General features: G+C 37.9%; 1 protein-coding gene across 2 annotated transcripts in view; it reads left to right on the top strand.

The window, feature by feature from the left end:
* The window catches only part of SLC7A11 (solute carrier family 7 member 11), a 79366-nt gene extending 61438 nt beyond the window's left edge, over nucleotides 1–17928 (top strand). The window contains exons 11-12 of one of the 2 annotated variants that reach the window (XM_026018455.2): nucleotides 1182–1359; nucleotides 14502–17928. In XM_026018455.2, the coding sequence (XP_025874240.1) occupies nucleotides 1182–1359; nucleotides 14502–14569 (246 nt within the window). In that variant the 3' untranslated portion in view covers nucleotides 14570–17928. Of the gene's footprint in view, nucleotides 1–1181; nucleotides 1500–14501 lie in introns of those variants that run through there. The other variant, XM_072755247.1, reaches the window with a different exon arrangement.
* The last annotated feature ends 367 nt before the right edge of the window (nucleotides 17929–18295 follow it).

Genomic DNA, 18295 nt, shown 5'->3' on the forward strand with positions numbered 1-18295 from the left:
CTTTCTTCTAATACCTAGTCTTCCCGTTGTCATAACTTGATGATGGGGAGCTTGGGTGGGGGCCGCATCCTCTGGGATCAAATGTTTAACTCTCGCAGTTAGTGCCTTGATGTTGGATTTATGTTAGCTTGGAAAAATAACTCATCAGGTCATTTGTGTGATGTATACCCAACTTTGTCACTTTTCTGAAAAATGTTGCTTTTTCTTGGATGTGTCTAATGACCCCACGTGTTCAAAGTGTGGGATATGGGATACTCCGTGTCTGTCCGCTGAGTAATTGTGGATAGGCCTGCTGAGCCGGGGCTGCGGATACCTACAGAATTGCCACTAATTGAAACTCTAAAAAAGACCCTGCTTTACAAAACAGGCGTTTTTTAAGTATTCTTAAATGTTATGACTTATTACGTTGTTCTTTTTCTACATTATATGGTCTGGAAGGAATAAGAGTGTGAACACACAGGGCGTGTGAAAATGTATGAACCTACCGCTTAATGGAATACCCTTCACCATCGCGAAGCTTTCCTTTTGGGAGGGCTGACGAGTGTTTCTCGTCTCTAGCTGCAAACGTTCATGGATTGATCTGACCTCACTATTTATTTGCTTTTAAGAAATAACACAGATAATGTCGTCAGTCATGTTGTCAGAATTTGTTTCTAATTACGTCCGTAGCCTAATGCCAGCAACATCTTTATTAGTGGTTGAATAGGAGTTGGTCTGTTTTATTCCTGTCAGTTCTTATTGTGAGTCTCCAACAGAAAATCAATATGCACTGAAAGGCTGTAGCATGTAGCAAGCAGCCCGTGCTCTTGACTCCACATTAAAGCACATTCTGATCATAATTATCCCAGAGCCAACCTTTTAAAATAAAAAACGTAAGTCGTAGTGGTACTTACCTAGTCAAACAATTCAAACAAAGCATCTCCAATGAGACATGCTTATTTATTCTTGGGTTTTATTCTATTCCAAATTAAAAAAAAAATTAAGAGAGTACGGTTGCTCCATTCTGTGTGCCCTGTTAGAGAGATGTTGCTAGTAAGGTAAGGTAGGCTGGTGCCTGTCACCGCCTCACGCGGCTGGTGGGGATCACCCGATCCAATGACTGATGAGCTCCTCTTGAACCCACCTTCTGTCTCTGGAACTGTTTGAAATGATTTGTCTTCCCCCCCTGTGCTTTGTTCCAGGTGCCGCTGTTCATCCCAGCCTTGTTTTCCTTCACGTGTCTCTTCATGGTTGCCCTTTCCCTGTATTCGGACCCATTTAGTACAGGGATTGGCTTCATCATTACTCTGACGGGGGTCCCTGCATACTATCTCTTTATTATCTGGGACAAGAAACCCAAGTGGTTTAGAAGACTGTCAGGTAAGACTTTTACACAGTTTCGGGACCTCTTGAGAGACCGTGTTATAGAAAACCCAGTCTGTGGGTACACACAACCACACTCCCACACCCCCACACACCCCTTAATGTTCAACAACGTGAGCAAGGCAACTGCTCATTGAAATACATTTTTTTGCATTTTAATTAGGACTAGCAGAAAAAGCAGGAAGGATGTTTGGGTTACAGCCGTTCCATCCTTGCAGGATATTTTAGTTTGAGCTGCTCTAATTACTTCTTAAGAGAACAGCTTCTTTAGATAGAATTTTATCAGCAGTTCTGGAAATGACCTCATTGCCTTCCTGACTCCCTTACTAACCTAATTATTTTTTACTCTGGGTCGAACTCAGTTTATTGATTCTATATCATAACATGCTACCTGCCGAGTGATGTGAGATTGGGTAGGGAGTGAGGCAGAGACCCACAGAGGTCCTACATGTCGTGATTACGACACAACCCTGGTTAATGGGCATAGTGAACCGCAAAGGGTCCTAAGAACAGCAAGAACACCGAAGAGAAGAATAACAACACCTCCCATGGATTGTGTGATTTCTGTGCGTTAGCACATATTTGACCTTATTTAATCCTTATAACAGTGTTCTGAGTTGGCAAAAGTTTATTATCCCTGTTTTATAGATTTTGAGTCATAATGTGGGAGAGTTTCTGTGCCTTGTTCCAAGTCACGCAGCCAGAATTCAAACTCAAGCGGTGTTGTATTTTATAAAAATCATCCTGGGTACAGGGAGGGTGGATTAGACAGGGTCAGGGCTGAAGAGAGTCAAGACCGGTAGTTACCACGGTAACCCCGCACAAGGATTAAGAAAGGTCTGACCGAGGACAAGGCCCGCAGAATCCAAGAGAAAGTGAACCATGTTAAAGGGGGAGAAAGCAGAAGGGCTTGGTGACCCGGTAAGTTGGGAGAAGAGGAAATATGGGATATGAGGAGGTAGAAAGGGTGCTTGGGAGCAGCCTCTGTGGAAAGCCTACCCCTCTGGAAGGGTCTCTGCTGAGTAAGACCCTCCTCTCACATCATCTCATGTCATCTCATGTCATCATCCACAGGCTCTGAGAGAGAAAGAGAGAGACAGAGAGAGAGAGAGAGAGCACATTTGTTCTTCTCTCCTCAATGGGAAACTGGGACTCAGGGACATAGGGAATTTATTTCTGTGTGTACAGATTTTAAACCATTGAGCTAGGATTTGCACCCACAGCTGCTGGGCTTCAGAGTCTATGCTCTTTCTGGGGCACAAGGGAGAAGTAAAAAAAAAAAAATGTAGCCAGAGGCAGTGTTTTTGCCTGTGAGTTGGGATGAGTGTAGTGAGTTTAGAAAATGATTGTTCTTAGCATGCATTTTCATTGACTTCTCTGACCATAATCCATTCTTAAAAGCCCAGCAAGAAGTTGAGGGAGATTTCTGATATTTCTGATAGAATTGTTAATAAATAATGTCAGTGTTACTAAACCTAAAAAAAAAGCAAAAGCCCCTCAAAACATGTATACATATTGACTCACCAGTGTGCTCCACAAACTCATTTAGAAGTCAGCCATTAAAAATGGACTTTTGCTAAAAAAAAAAATAAATAATAATAATAAATAAATATATAACTAAATATATAACTAAATAAAAATAAAATAGAGTCTTGCTACTGTTCTTTATTAGCTTTTAATTGGTGTTTGGTATCTTTAGACCTTATGCTACTATTTATATCTAAATTTTGTTTTCTAGCCAGCAGCACTGACTCCCTGAGGAGGTGTTATTCTAAAAGTTGGGTTCCTTAAGGCTAACAAGGGCCCACTGATTGTCCCGCAGGGTATTTCACTTCTATTTCCTATTAGGTCACACTCGTTTTCTGTGGAGTATTTGTAGTTAGATTTTCTCTGTTGTAGGCAATACACACAGAGGCGTTTCTGAAAAGGGAAAAGGATCTTGTTAACCAATAACTGCCCATAGGGTTGCTGTCCTCATTACCAATGCCTGGAACAGAGTAGGGATCATCATTGCGAGGTCTGTGTGTCTCAGACCCCGGTGAGAGAGAGTTCAATTCCCCGAGAGCCATGGGAAAGCAGGTGAACCGAGGGAGAGAGGGCTGGTAGCCCTGGAGTTGGGCCATGATGAGGCGGAGCTTGATGAGAGAGCCGATGCCATGCTTTCTCCCGCATAGTAGGCCTTGCGCTCCGCCCATTGGGAGGCAGCCAACTCTGAACATCCCTTCCCATCGCTTCCACATACATATTTTGCACCATTTCTTTGTCAGTGCCTACCGACTTCCAGTTTTCACACTAGATCCTTCTTTGACAGTTTTCCATGCTTATGTGATCTTGAAGTTTTTTGTTGTTTTCCTGTCTCTAATGATGTCTCAAACATCTCCAAGGACTCCAAATTTAGTGTAGCCATTTGTGAAAGCAGCCGCGATGCAGCAGTCCCATAATGGTTATTTGGATCTCAGAAATGCCATTAAGTCTTACCAGGGAGCATGGCAATTCTGTCTTTAAACTGCGAGCCTTGTAACCTTTTATCTTTATAGCCGCCTTGAAAGTGAGGAGCAAAAAACAACAATCCTCCATAATTTTGTTTGATTTTCCTCTTAGGCAGCATTCTTGTAGTAAAATAAAGAAAATTCATAATATTTATTGCTGCAATAGCAAGTGTTTTCCTAGCCTTTGGCCAAAACAAAACACTCATACATGGACCCACAGGCAGCTGAGTCTTGCCCACCACCTCGCCTCCTCTCCCAACTGCCTCCTTGTTAGGAAAAAAGCTCGGTGTGAACGTGCAGAGCTTCTGCGATTTCATATCAAATGTTGTTGCTGTTGTTGGGTAACATTCTCTAGACTTTCTATTATCATCTATTTTCACCCTAATATACACGAACCGGTCAGCCTCCTGAAATGATAGTTGATCAAAATACATCTTACCTAAGGTGCCTTCACAAAGGATGCGAGGTGACTGACCAGCCTTCAGAAAATAGTGAAAAGCTGCTTGGTCCAGAGAGCCAGGAATGTTCAGAACCCGAGGATCTGAGATTTGCAGGGATTTGATGAATTTCTCTGGCCACAGGATGCCAGTATTGAACCACGTTTTGTCTGATAGCGCTCCTAGGGTGAAAAGAAAATGTGCTCTTAAGGGAATAGTCAGACACACAGAACACATTTTTCTGCCATCTGCGACAGAGTCGTGAATTTTTCTGGGTATTTATTTATTTATTTATAGAAACACGAGCTTCTCACCAGGGAAAATGGGGCAGACACCCCACTGACCGACTCAAATACATGGGGGTAGCTGGAGCTGGCAAGCTCCGGCGAGGGCTGGCGGTAGCTGTTTTGCTTGGCTGCCTCCATTTATCAGCCAGACTGTGTCACAGCCCAGATGACTGGGTTGACTGGGAGTGGATCCCTCTTGCTAAAGCAAGATATGGCAGATAGTAGTGTTGAGGCAACACCTTTGATTACAAAGCATCACACCGAACAGCGCCAGGCAAAAGCATCACAGTCCATCTCTGTAGACAATGACTTTGCAGTTGCAGGGTCCTGAAAGCATATGCTGCTTACGGTGTGGCATTGGCAACCTGCCTTACGATGCCTCACTGAAGGTTGCCTGATGGCACGTGACTGGCTCTTCGTGAAGACTGTGGTACGATATTTTAAGTTAGCTAAGCTGGCCCTACATTTCTTAGGGGCCCGAAGCACCTTCGTTGTAAGGATAAATAAAACGAGACCATGCGTGTGAAAAGATTTGGAAGACTTTAACAAAAAAATATGTGCTATTAGTTTTACTCTGACTTGTGGGGAAGATTGGTTTTGTTCTAATGCTTCACAGACTTACTCAGTTTTGGCTGCAGGACCCATGCTTGTACCAAGTGTGGTTGGGTGAATCGGATTTTGCAAAGTCACTTGTTGTTTCAGCCGAATTCAAAACTACTGAACATGAAAAAGTAAAGCTGCAAACACTGCAATTGCTGTTTGCTCTTCTTGTAGCTTGCAGTTCCTGAAAACACCAAGTGTAGGCTTGTTGGCTCCACTTTACCTAAAAGGATGATGTCATGGAGGAGCACCTGGGTGGCTCCATTGATTAAGCGTCTGTCTTTGGCTCAGGTTGTGGTCCTGGGATCTGTTGAGCCCTACATGGGGGCTCCTGATCAGTGGGGAGTCTGCTTCTTTCTCTGCTTCTTTCTCTTCCTCTGCCTCTCCCCTTCTTGTGCCCTCTCTTGTGCTCTTTCTCTCTCAAGTAGATAATTTATATATATAAATTATATAAAACTTATAAATTGATAATATAATAGTAAATATATATTTTATATATCTATAAGCATATATTTATTTATAATAATTATATTATATTATATTATATTAATTTAGAGAGAGAGAGTGAGTAGTATCATGGAGTTGACTATCCCCAAAGTCAAAAGGCTCATGTGATCATAAGAGCGTGGAAGCAGCTGAATGCCACATGGTCCGCATTCTCTGTGGGCAAGCAGGAAGCTTCCACAGAGGCTTGTTGGGTTGCTGAGAGTACCCCTATCTGATCTCACCTTTGGAGGTGACCTAGAAGGAAAAGCTGGTGTAGTTCCAATGGCTAAATCAGGGCCACAGTCAGTCACTCTGGCCGAACCTCCATTATGAGGAGAATTATTTAAATCTCAGGATCCCAAGAGCAGATTTAAATCATAGGAGAGAACGTAATAGGACAATTTGAACACGGAAGAAGAGAATGGGTGTGCGGAACTGGAAAACAGATTCTTTGGCCTCATATGTCCTATTAGAATAGAAGACCTAAATGGAGCTTTCAGAAAGGAGAATGTCACAAAGCAAAGAATGTCACTAGCAAAGCATCAGGATCCCCGAGTTGCTCTTCTTTTATCTGGAGCTGATACAGTTCTGTGACATGGGGAAATAAGATGTCTGGGGGTCCAGAATGCAGAAACAGACATTTGGGAAAGGCTTTTGTTCGGGAGATAAGTGCATGAATAGTCACACACACACACACACACACACACACACACACACACACACAGGCACGTCAATCATTGTAGGGATTAGTTCAGGGAGGAAGAGATGGAGAGGATGTAAATTTAACCCCAATGCTTTGCAATCCACCACTGAAAATGCCTAAAATCTCCTACTGTTTCAACCTATCGGATAGCCCTGGCTCCTTCTCTGCTTACAAAAGCCATATATCCCATACTGCTGATTGGTACTTCCTTTTCAACAATCTGTTTTTCTTTTTTCTTTCTTTTTTTTTTTTTAACAATCTGTTTTTCTCAGATAATTTTACCAATTCCCTTTTCTGTAAATGTGGACTTTTATTACTCTTGAGCACTCACTTGTCTTCCACATATATCTCAGTGTAGAGCAGGCTGTAATACATATAATTTATTCAAGAAACATTTACAGGGAGTTTACCATTTGCCAGAATTGTCCCGAGCTCTTTATAATTAATGTATCTTACGAAAATGAGTGTGTGGAGGAAAACAACTTTGGGGAACACTCTTCTAAGGCAGTGGATGAAAAATATACCTTTTTTTTTTTTAAGTGAAGTTAAATACTGCTTCTTGGAAGGGACTATTCCAGGTGACAAGTCATGAAAGAGGAGGATGATTGTGTGTCTGGGTGAGCGACGATGCGGGTCTGACACTATCGAGAAGACAGGCCCTAGAGGCTCCAGGACCCGTAGCAGTCTGAAGAGGTTCTATAGGGATGGATTACAGAGATCAAGAGATGAACACGAATGAACACCCTGGGAAACTAGCATCACAGAATTCTAGGACTGCCAAGATAAAATGACCTTAGAAATCATCTAGCCCGCTGGTTTCTACATTTTAGTGTCTAGCAGAATCACAGTTTTGTGGGCCTCCTACCTTTAAGTTTCTGATTTAGTAGGTCTGGGATTGTGTTTTGAAAAGTTGCGTTTCTGATAACTCAGGCTATTCCCAGTTCAGGGATTACACTTTGAGAACTACTTTTGAATCCAAGTCCCTTCTTTTTTTTAAAAAGTTATTAATATTATTTTTTTTGATGGAGATGTGATTTACATTATGACATTATAGGAGTTTAAGGTGTATGTGTTGGTCTAGTACATTTGTATATCGCAATATGATTACTACACCAGCATTAGGTGTGTTGAGGACGGCTCAGAGGTAGTGTCTTAGCAAGTTTGTGATTTATTGTACTGTTGACTGTCATCACTACGTTGTACATTAGACATCCATAACCGAGGTTATACTCTTAAACAACATCTCTCCAATTTCCTAGCCCTCTAGTCCCCGGTAATAATCATTCAACAAGCTCATTTTTTTTTTTTTTTAGATTCCATAATGTAAGAGCTATTATGCAGTATTTGTCTTTCTCTGACTTACCTCACTTAGCATAATGTTGTTGCAAATGGCAGGATTTCCTTCTTTCTCACGGATAAATATAGTCCGTAATAACATCTTCTTTATTCATTTTTCCGTTGATGAACACTTTGGTTGCTTCCATATCTTGGCTTTTGTGAATGATGTTGCAGTTAACATAGCTTGAAGATACACCTTTACCTTTGAGATACTGACTTCAACTTCTTTGCACACATAACTGGGAATAGGATTGCTGGATCACAGGTAGTTCAATTTTTAATTTTTTGAGGAACTGCCATTAGGTTTTCCATAATGGTTATAACCAATTTACATTCCCACCAGTAGTGTATAAGGGTTGCCTTTCCTTCACAACCCCACTAATATTTTTTTTATCTCTTTTTGGTAAAAGCTATCCTAACAGGTGGAAGGTAATGCCGCATTATGGTTTTGATTTGCATTTCCCTGGTGATTACTGATGTTGAACACCATTCATACACCTGTTGGCCATTTGTATGTCTTTTTTGAAAAAAAAAGTCTATTCAGGTTTTTGGTCTTTTTAATTGGATTATTTTCTTTCTTTCCTTTTTTTTTTTTTTTTTTTGGTATTGAGTTGTGTGAGTTCTTGATCAATTGCGGATAATAGTCCCTTATCAGACATATGATTTGTGAATATTTTCTCCCACTTTTATTTCAAATTATTGAAATAAATAATTTTCTCCCACTTTTATTTTTGAATTATTTTATTTCACAATATTTTTTCAATTTGTTGATTGTTTCCTTTGCTGAGCAGAGCTGTCTAGTTTAATATAGTCCCACTTGTTTTCATTGCCTGTGCTTTTGATGACTTATCCAAGAAATTATTGCCTAGACTGATGTCAAGGATCTTTTTCCCTATATTTTCTTCTAGGAATTTTTTTTCTTCTAGGAATTTTATGATCTCAGATCTTACATTTAAATCTTTGATCCATTTTGAGTTAATTTTTGTGAATGGTGTAAGGTGGGGGTCCACACTAGAGTTTCATTCTTTTGCATGTGGATACCCAGTATTCCTAGAACCATTAATTAAAGAGATTGTCCTTTCCCCATTGCATGTTCCTGGCACCTTGTCAAAAATTAGTTTACTATATATATAAGGGTGGGTGTACATATATGGGTTTGTATATAGGCTCTCTATTCTGTTCTTCTAATCTGTGAGCCCCTTATTATGCCAGTACCTTTGATTATTGCGGTTTTGTAATATGGCTTGAAATCAAGTATTGTGATGCCTCCAGCTTAGTTCTTCTTTTCAGGTTTGCTTTGGCTATTCAGGGTCTTTTGCAGTTCCAAATAAATTTTAGGATAGTTTTTTCCTATTTCTGTGAAAAATGTCATTGGAATTTGTTTGAGATTGCATTGAATCTGTGGATCACCTTGGTTCATGTGGACATTTTCACAATATTAATTCTTCCAATTTAGGAACATGAGATCTCTTTCCATTTATCTATATCTTCTTAATCTCTTTCATTAACGTCTTGTAATTGTCAGTGTGTGGGTCTTTCACCTTCTTGGTTAAATTTATTCCTAAATATTTTATTGTTTTTGATGCTACTGTAAATGGAATTGCTTTCTTAATTTCTCTTTCAGATAATTTATTGTTACTGTATAGAAATGCAACTGATTTCTGTATGTTGGTTTTGTGTTCCGCAATTTTATGAAATTCATGTATTAGTTATAACAGTTTTTTTTAGTGAGGTTTTTAGGGTTTTCTTTTCTTTTTTTTTTTAAAGATTTTATTTATTTATTCATGAGACACACACACACACACACACACACACACACAGAGGCAGAGACACAGGCAGAGGGAGAATCGGGCTCCATGCAGGGAGCCCGATGTGGGACTCTATCCTGGGACTTCAGGATCATGCCCTGGGCCAAAGGCAGACACTAAACCACTGAGCCACCCAGGGATCCCTTTTTAGGGTTTTCTATGTATAAGATCACCCATCTATGAAAAGAGATAGTTTTACTTCTTTCTAATATGAATATGATTTGTTTCATTTTTCTTGCTCAATTGCTCTGGCTAGGACTTCCAGTATGCGTTTGATATATCCTTGCATCCCACAGATAAATCCTGCTTGACCATAGGTAAATTATCCTTTTATTATGTTGTTGAATTTTACTTGCTAAACAGTTAGAAGGATTGGTGTTAATATTTCTTTGAAGGTTTCCCAGAATTTATCACTGCAAGCATCTATTCCTAGGCTTTTCTGTGTTGGGAGGTTTTTTTTTTTTATTACTGATTTGATCTCCTTACTTGATATTGGTTTATTTAGATTTTCTCCTTCTTCCTAATTTAATCTTGGGAGACCATATTTTTCTAGGAATTTATCCATTTATTCTAGGTTATTCAGTTTGTTGGCATATAATTGTCCATAGAAGTCTCTCATAATACTTTGTATCAGTTGTAATGTCTCCTTTTTTATTTTTTATTTTTTTTAAGAAAGAGACAGAGAGAGAGAAAGGGGTGGTGGAGGGGCAGAGGGAGAAGGAGAGAGAGAATCTTAAGCAGGCTGCATGCCCAGTGCAGAGCCCAATGCAGGACTCAATCTCATAACCCTGAGATCATGACCTGAGCTCAAATCAAGAGTCAGATACTTGACTGAATGAGCCACACAAGCACCTTTTCTTTCTTTTTGGCTTTATTTTTTGAGTCTTCTTCTTAGTTAATCTAGATAAAGGTTTATCTTTTCAAAGAATCAGTTCTTAATTTCATTGATATTTTTGTTTGTTTTTCTGTCTCTATTTTATTTATTTCTGCTCTGATCTTTGTTATTTCCTTCCTTCTGCTAACTTTGGGCTTTGTTCTTCTTTGTCTACTTCCTTGAGGTGCAAAGTTAAGTTATTTGAGATCTGTCTCGCTATAAACTTCCCTTTTAGAACTGCTTTTGCGGCATCCCACAGGTTTAGATATGTTGTCCTTCTGGGTTCTTTTATTTGAATATATTTCTTGATTTCCTTTTTGATTTCTTCTTCAACCTATTGGTTGTTCAGGAGAATCTCTACATATTTGTGAATTGTTTAGCTTTTCTTTTGATTCGATCAATTCAACCAATTTTCTTTATTGATTTGATCTTCATACTGTGTGGTTGGAGGGATACTAGGTACAATTTCAATCCTCTTAAATTTGCTAACATGTTTTGTGACCTATTATGTGATCATCCTGGAGAATGTTTGGTGTGTTCTTGAAAAGAATGTGTATTTTGCTGTTGTTGGATGGAACGTTCTATGTATGTCTGTTCAGTCTGTTTAGTCTAAAGTGTCATTTAAATCCATTATTTCCTTAATGATTTTTCTGTCTGGATGATATATCCATATTGAAACTGGAGTCATCGGGCAGTCGGGTGGCTCAGCAGTTTAGTGCTGCCTTCAGCTCAGGGCACGATCCTGGAGACTCGGGATAGAGTCCCACGTTGGGCTCCCTGCATGGAGCCGGCTTCTCCCTCTGCTTGTGTCTCTGCCTCTCTCTCTCTCTCTCTCATTGTCTTTCATGAATAAATGAATAAAATCTTAAAAAAAAAACTGGAGTCATCAATTTCCCCACTATTGCTGTCTATTTCTTCTTGATATCTATTAATAATTACTCGATATATTTAAGTGCTCCAGTATTGGGTACATAGATGATTATGATTATAATTATTATATCTTTTTGATGAATTGACCCCTTTATCATTATATAATGACTTCTTTGTTTCTTTTTACCATTTTTGGTTTAGGATCTGATATAAGTATAGCTACCCCTACTCTCTCTTGGTTTCCATTTGCTTGAATTATCTTTTTTCATCCCTTCACTTTCAGCATGTGAGTGCCCTTAATGGCTAAATGTGTCTTATAGATAGTGTACAGATGAATCTTTTTAAAAAAATCAATTCAGCCACTCTGCATCTTTTAGTTAGAAATTAAGACATTTACAGTAATTATTGATACATAAAGACTTGCTATTGGCATTTTGTTAATTGTACTCTGATTATTTTGTAGTTCCTCTGTTTCTTTCTTCCTGTGTTGCTTTTTTTCTTTACAAGTTGATGATATTTTGTAGTGGTTGTTTTTATTCATTTCTCCTTATCATTTATGTATCTATTATGGGTTTTTACTCTGTGGTTACCATGAGGCTTTCATCTTATAGATATAACCATCTACTTTAAGCTGATAACAACTTTTTAAAAAATTTTTTATTTATTTATGATAGTCATAGAGAGAGAGAGAGAGAGAGGCAGAGACATAGGCAGAGGGAGAAGCAGGCTCCATGCACTGAGAGCCCGACGTGGGATTCGATCCCGGGTCTCCAGGATCGCCCTGGGCCGAAGGCAGGCGCTAAACCACTGCACCACCCAGGGATCCCTAAGCTGATAACAACTTAAATTCAATTCCATAGTAAAGTTTTACTCATTTACTTGCCCCCGCACACAAAATTTATTTTGATGTCCCAATTTTCATGTTTTTACATTGTATGTCCATTAACAAAATATTGTACCTATAGCTACTTTCACCACTTTCATCTCTTAACTCATATGGCAGATTTCAAAGTGATTCACACACTACCATTGCAATATAAGAGTTGAATTTGACTATATATTTGCCTTCACCAGTGACTTTTATACTTTCACTTGTTTTTATGTTACTTTTTTTATCTTGAAGAATTCTCTTTAGCATTTCTTGTAGGCAGGTCTATTGGCTATAAATTCCCTCAGCTTTTGTTTGTCTGGGAAAGTCTTTAGTCCCCTTTGTTTCCAAATGATAGCTTTTCTGGATAGAGTATTCTTGGTTGACGGCAGTTTTTTTTTTCTTTTTTTTTTTTTTCTTTGAGCGCTATGAATATATCATCCCATTCTCTCCTGGTCTGCAATTTTTCTGCTGAGAAATCTGCTGATTTCCTTACTGAGATTTTTTTTTTCCCCCATGGAAGGAAGTTCTAGCTAAGGAGTCACCACTGTGACTCTTGGTGGTTGGAGGGAATACAGCAGTGGCAAGGGTTCTGGAATAACAAAGTGTTGTCGTAGAGCAGTTTGAGGATGTGGGTGAAAGTCTCACTTCTGGCACCAGTATACTCATAAGATAGCAACAGCACAACTCTGGTAGTGATCTGTTAAAGGCACATGTAGGGATCTGGACACAGAGCAGTGGCAGCCCTGCCTTGGCAATGACATTTCAGAGCTCCAACTCAGGACCTGAGCAGTAGAGTTAAAGGCAGCAGTAGCCTTTTTCCAGCAATGATAGGTCAGAGCCCCAACTTGAAACCTGAGGGGTGGAGCCTACAGTAGTGGCAGTGCCCCTAGCAATGATGGGTCAGAACTGTGACCAGGAACCCACAGGATAGTGATTAAGGCAGCAAGAGCCCATCTCATCAATGACAGTTCAGAGCCCTGACCTGGGATGGGGTTCTCAGGGCAACAGCAGCACCGCCCCAGTAATGGTAACCAAGGTGTGACTTGGGAAACAGGAAGTGAGTGACTCTTAGGATAGTGGCAGTGCCCCTGGCAGTGATGAGTCAGAGCCAGGGCCTGGAACTGAGGGGTAGGAGTAAGGCCAGTAAAAGACTGTCTTGGCAATTATCATTCAGATTCTTGACCTGGGAAGGTTGTTGGAGGGGGACTCAGGGCAACAGTAGCATAGCCCCAAAAATGACAGCCAGAGAGTAACTTGGGACCCTGAGGGCAGGGCTCAAGGGAGGAGAGGTTTCCTCAACGATTATGGGACAAAGCCCCAGTCTGGGGCTGGAGTGGACTAAGAACAGTGGCAGCTCCAGTCTTGTGTGTGGTGATGTGCCATGGTGCCCCATCCTTGAGAGTGGGGCACATCAACACCGAAGGCCCCATACAGGCAAGTCTCACCTCAGCACGAGCCCCAGCCTCTGGGAGCAGATGTGGAGTGGGGGTGCTCAGTGCCCCATCAGCTGGGACCATCATTGAGGAGGACTGTGGGAAGTCTATGTAGCTAAAGCTGCACCGTTCCACAACACCAAGCCTTGGTGGGGTCCTCCAGATTCTGACTGGGGGAATAGGGTGATGCAGGCAGAATACTTTCTTTACATTTCTATGTAGGCGTCCTCAATTTTTTTTTTTTTTAGCTCTGCTAGATTTTTGTCCCCTTTTCCTTGTTGTTTAGAAATTTCCCCGATCTGTTTTCTTCAGTTTGTAGCTATTTATTTATTGTTCTTGGTTTTTTGTTTGTTTGCTTGTGTTTTTGTTTTGTTTTGTTTTGTTGTTGTTTTTGTGGTGAGACAAGTGTTGGGACCTCCTAGCCCTCCATCTTGCTGATGGACTCCCAAGTCCCTCGTTCTGCAGATGAGATGATAAGGCCCTGGGACATAATGTGTTTTACTCAGAAATATGCTACAAGTTTGAGCAGGATGTTAGAGTATGAGTCTTTTGCTTTTTCTGAGGAATTGGTTGTAATCTCATAGGTACTAAAACAACAAACCAGTTTTAAACCGAATATGGAGTATATTTTTGAACATTTATTTATACTTGGTTCTATTGCCTCAAAATATTTTCAGCCCCCTGGCTTCTGAATAAAAGTTCCTATTTGAATACAAAATATTAATGTATTCTTGCTAAGAAGCCATCATGGGAAGTTACAGAAGTGACAAATAAATTAATTGAGCATGATGGGATTCTAATGAAGTAAATAATTCTTGAAAGTGCTCATGAAATAGGCGGTTGTATGTTTTCAGTATTCAACTCCAAATAATTCACATTTTGCTGTCTTTACGCATTCCTGAGTTCCGTGCATTTTTAATTTCTCTTCTTTATTTCTTTGTAGACAAAATAACCAGAACATTACAAATAATACTGGAAGTTGTACCAGAAGAAGATTGTGATAAATTATGAATTAATGCATTTGAAATCTTGGTGATCTATGCATGGCCTTGTTTCTGCCCAAAAGGCTAAAACAAAATGTGGATCTTCATTTCATGAAAATCTAGAGGATTGCAACTTTGGTGATGGACTAAAGGAATCTGTTATTGCTATTAATATCTTTTAGTGTATTCAAGCTGGTTTCTAAGAACTTTAGTTCTAACTCCATGTAGTTACTGAAAGCTGATATGCAAAGCATTCCATGAGTTCACATAATTTTGGAATCCCTGATACCTACATGAAGTTGGAAGAAAATGACTACAGAATGAACTATTACTTTAGTGGCCTTTATAACATATTTTATCATGAACACTGAGATGTTTTCTGTATATATGGCTTTTATAGAAACAATTTTTATATGCTGTAGATGACTATACTGTGAAAAGTGTTTTCTACTCTTTGGTGGGGGGGAAGCATACGTCATCATTATAGACTGAGGAGGGAAAGAAATTTATTTTATGTTGTCATTGCATTGCTTCCCCTTAGATACCAACTTAGATGTCATTCATCTTTTAATGCATTATATCTAGAGCATTTTGAACAAAAGACAGAAGGGATAGGCCTAATTTTAAGGAATATATTAAAGAAGAGCTTCTAGAGGCTATTGTTTATGAGAAAAATCCAGGAATTATGTCTAAAAATTCTTGATAATTGATTACATTAAGATTTTTTTCACTCATTTTCATTTCACTCCAAGGTTATGGGCCACTTTGTTTTCATGGCAGCCCATTTGACTAGGAAAGGATGTATCATCTTTCTAAGAGCAAAACAATACTTCAGTTTGGTATTAAAGCCTCTTAAGTACAATTACAGATAATTTACTTCCTTGATAATATATCTAAATATATGCATTTTTAAATCTTCAAATTGCAATGTTCATATAAGAGAGAAGTCAACAAGAGAGAAAATACCCAAAATATTATGCCCGATCCTATAATCATATCTATATGCAGTGTTAGTAATTAGGAATAATTTTTTAATATCATAAGTTATTTTTACATCATGACAAATTTTGATAGTTTGTATGTTTTCTTTATATATTTTATATTCGTTAAAGTATCCCTTCAAATGAAACTGTCCAGATTAATTAGGAAAAGGCATATATTTACAGAAAAAATTGAGGAAGAAATGTCACTGCTAAATAAGATTTACAACGAGTATTTCTAAAAATTTTCCACTTCTTTATCTCAGCTTTGTCAGTAGTTTCCTTACCTTAATTATCATTCAACTTGAGAAAGAGATAACTGATAACAAATTCGTCAAAAGGAGAAACTGTATGTATATGTATTCAGACAGATGTTTTTATGGTAGGTTTAGAAAATATTGTGGAATTTTGAATGTAATATAATGATGGAATGTGTAAACTGTTATTTACATACCTCCAAGATTAAATAGTCATACCAGACTGTTTCATCCCCTGATTTTAAAAGTAACAAGTTTTTAAGGAATTTTGCTGATTAAAATCATTAAGAGCTGATAGTTCATAGACAATTGACCAAAACAGAAATGATGATTTATAATTTGAGGCAATTCCAATTCACTAATTTCAGTTTTTTTTTTAATTTCAGTTTTTGATCTCGATAATATTTAATACGCATCCAAGATTGACATTTTTTTCAGTCAAATCTAGTATTTGGGTCTCTAAGTGAATTCATAAAAATTCTTTCCTTTTTCTCTTACCATATGGTTTTCAAATTTGATCTGTAGTCTCTGCTTCTTCTATCCATTTGTCTACATCTCTTGCCACTCTATTGTTGCTGGGGTAAAAATAGATTGTCCTTATGTTGTTTTTTTTCCTACAGTCTAAGCCCATGTAATATAAACCAGCAAACTCTTCTTGAGGTTTTTCATGGGTTTTGTTTTTGTTTCGTTTTTTTTTGTAGTGAAAAAAAAAAAAACCAGTAAAATCTTATAGAGAAGTTTGTACAGGTCTTGATTATTCCTGAGAGTAATGTACTTATATCTACAGTGGCAGGTAGGTCTCATTTTATTTCTTTATTTTTTGTTTTAATTTCTTTTTAAATATGACATTGTAAAAGCCAGCTAGAACTCATACTTATATTTTCCATCATTTTCAAAAATGATTTTTGCATTGTTAAATTTCTAAAGCTACTGTAATGCCATTTTAACCAGACAGAGAGTTAGTTGGTCAATATTTTTTTTTTTAAGTGATAAAGATTAAGTTGTACTTCAACTTACTTGCACGATACATCACAGAAAGACGCAGGGTTTCTATAATCAGGAAATTAATATTCATAATTTTTATTCAGATGGTATTGCATCAAACCATTCTAGTTGAAAACTCTCCTGCACAGTAATATGTATGTTTTATTTATACTAAGTAAATTTTTTTCTCGTATAATTAAAATTATGTATATAGAGAATTATATATAAACCATGACATGCAATATACTTGCACCAGTGTGGATATTCAAATGTTCATATACATATTATGAGTTTATTATACCACAAAAAGTAAAAGTGGCCAGTACAGTTTAAGACGACTAATATACTATTTTCAAATGTACTGCTTTTTGGTAACATGGAGTCTCCAGTATTTAATTGAAAATTAAACAGATTTAGTTAAAGACTTCCAAAGCTAAAACAATTTGATTAAAAAATGGACTGATTCTCCTTATGCAATTATAAATATTTCAGTAAATTTTTGGACTCATTTTTTTAAATGTTAGATTATTTTCCCAAGATTTTTCTTTGGTTGATTGTGGAAAACTGGACTCTTATAAATGTTTAGATCAACTGGAAATAGAGCCTATTCTTGTCTTTCTTCAGGAGATTAAAGATTTGTTCTAGAAAAGATGGCAGACTCCAGTACCCAACATAAATGTTAGGCCTGTGTACCCACAAATATACATATGTGCTTATACTGTATCTTTCCCATCTCTGCTGGCACAGGAGTAGGATAGATTATTAGGTTACATTAGCAATGCATAGCATTTTCTCTAACATGTACTTTGAAACACATTTCTGGGTAATTTTATGTGTCTGGTAAAATTGTGTCCCCAGTTGCTATATTAACAGATAGTTAACCTGAGTATAATTACTTAACATATTTTTTTATGAACTGTAATCAGTCTTCAGGAAACTCATTATTTTATCTCTATTTGTAGACGAATGTAATGCCAACCACGAAAGAGGGCATCTTTGCCCTATAGTGGATTTCTTATAATTGAGTTATAGGTTATGAAAAGATAAAATACTGACGGTCAGAGTAGCAAGAAATGAAAGATAGCATGTGACTGGAAGTAATGATATTTTGATGTAACTTATTATGCAGCAGAGTCAGAGAAAAATTAAAAAAGAACTGTTGTGCATATGTGGATGTCCTGAGTAGCTGATGGAAAGTAGCTTCAGTGCCCCTCGCTTAGATATGGCCCTTCCAAGGTCCTGTACCTAATGTTGAATTAGAAAATTTGTATTTTGTTTCTTTCTTGAAGAAGATCAGAAAAATTGTATACATTTCTGGCCCTACAAAATCTGTATCAGTCTCTGAGAATATGGTAAAATAACTTCCATTATTTTTTCTAGTAGAAATAAACATGGGCCATTTATAGAATATATTTTTAAATAATAAAGTTTTGAGTTAATTGAAGTATCTAAATATAACTATAAATGGTTTTCTCATAATATATATCTTGTGACATATAAGGAGAGGGGTCACTTCTGACATATTTTATGATT

The sequence above is a fragment of the Vulpes vulpes genome, chromosome 4 (assembly GCF_048418805.1).
Source record: "Vulpes vulpes isolate BD-2025 chromosome 4, VulVul3, whole genome shotgun sequence".
Lineage (NCBI taxonomy): Eukaryota > Metazoa > Chordata > Mammalia > Carnivora > Canidae > Vulpes > Vulpes vulpes.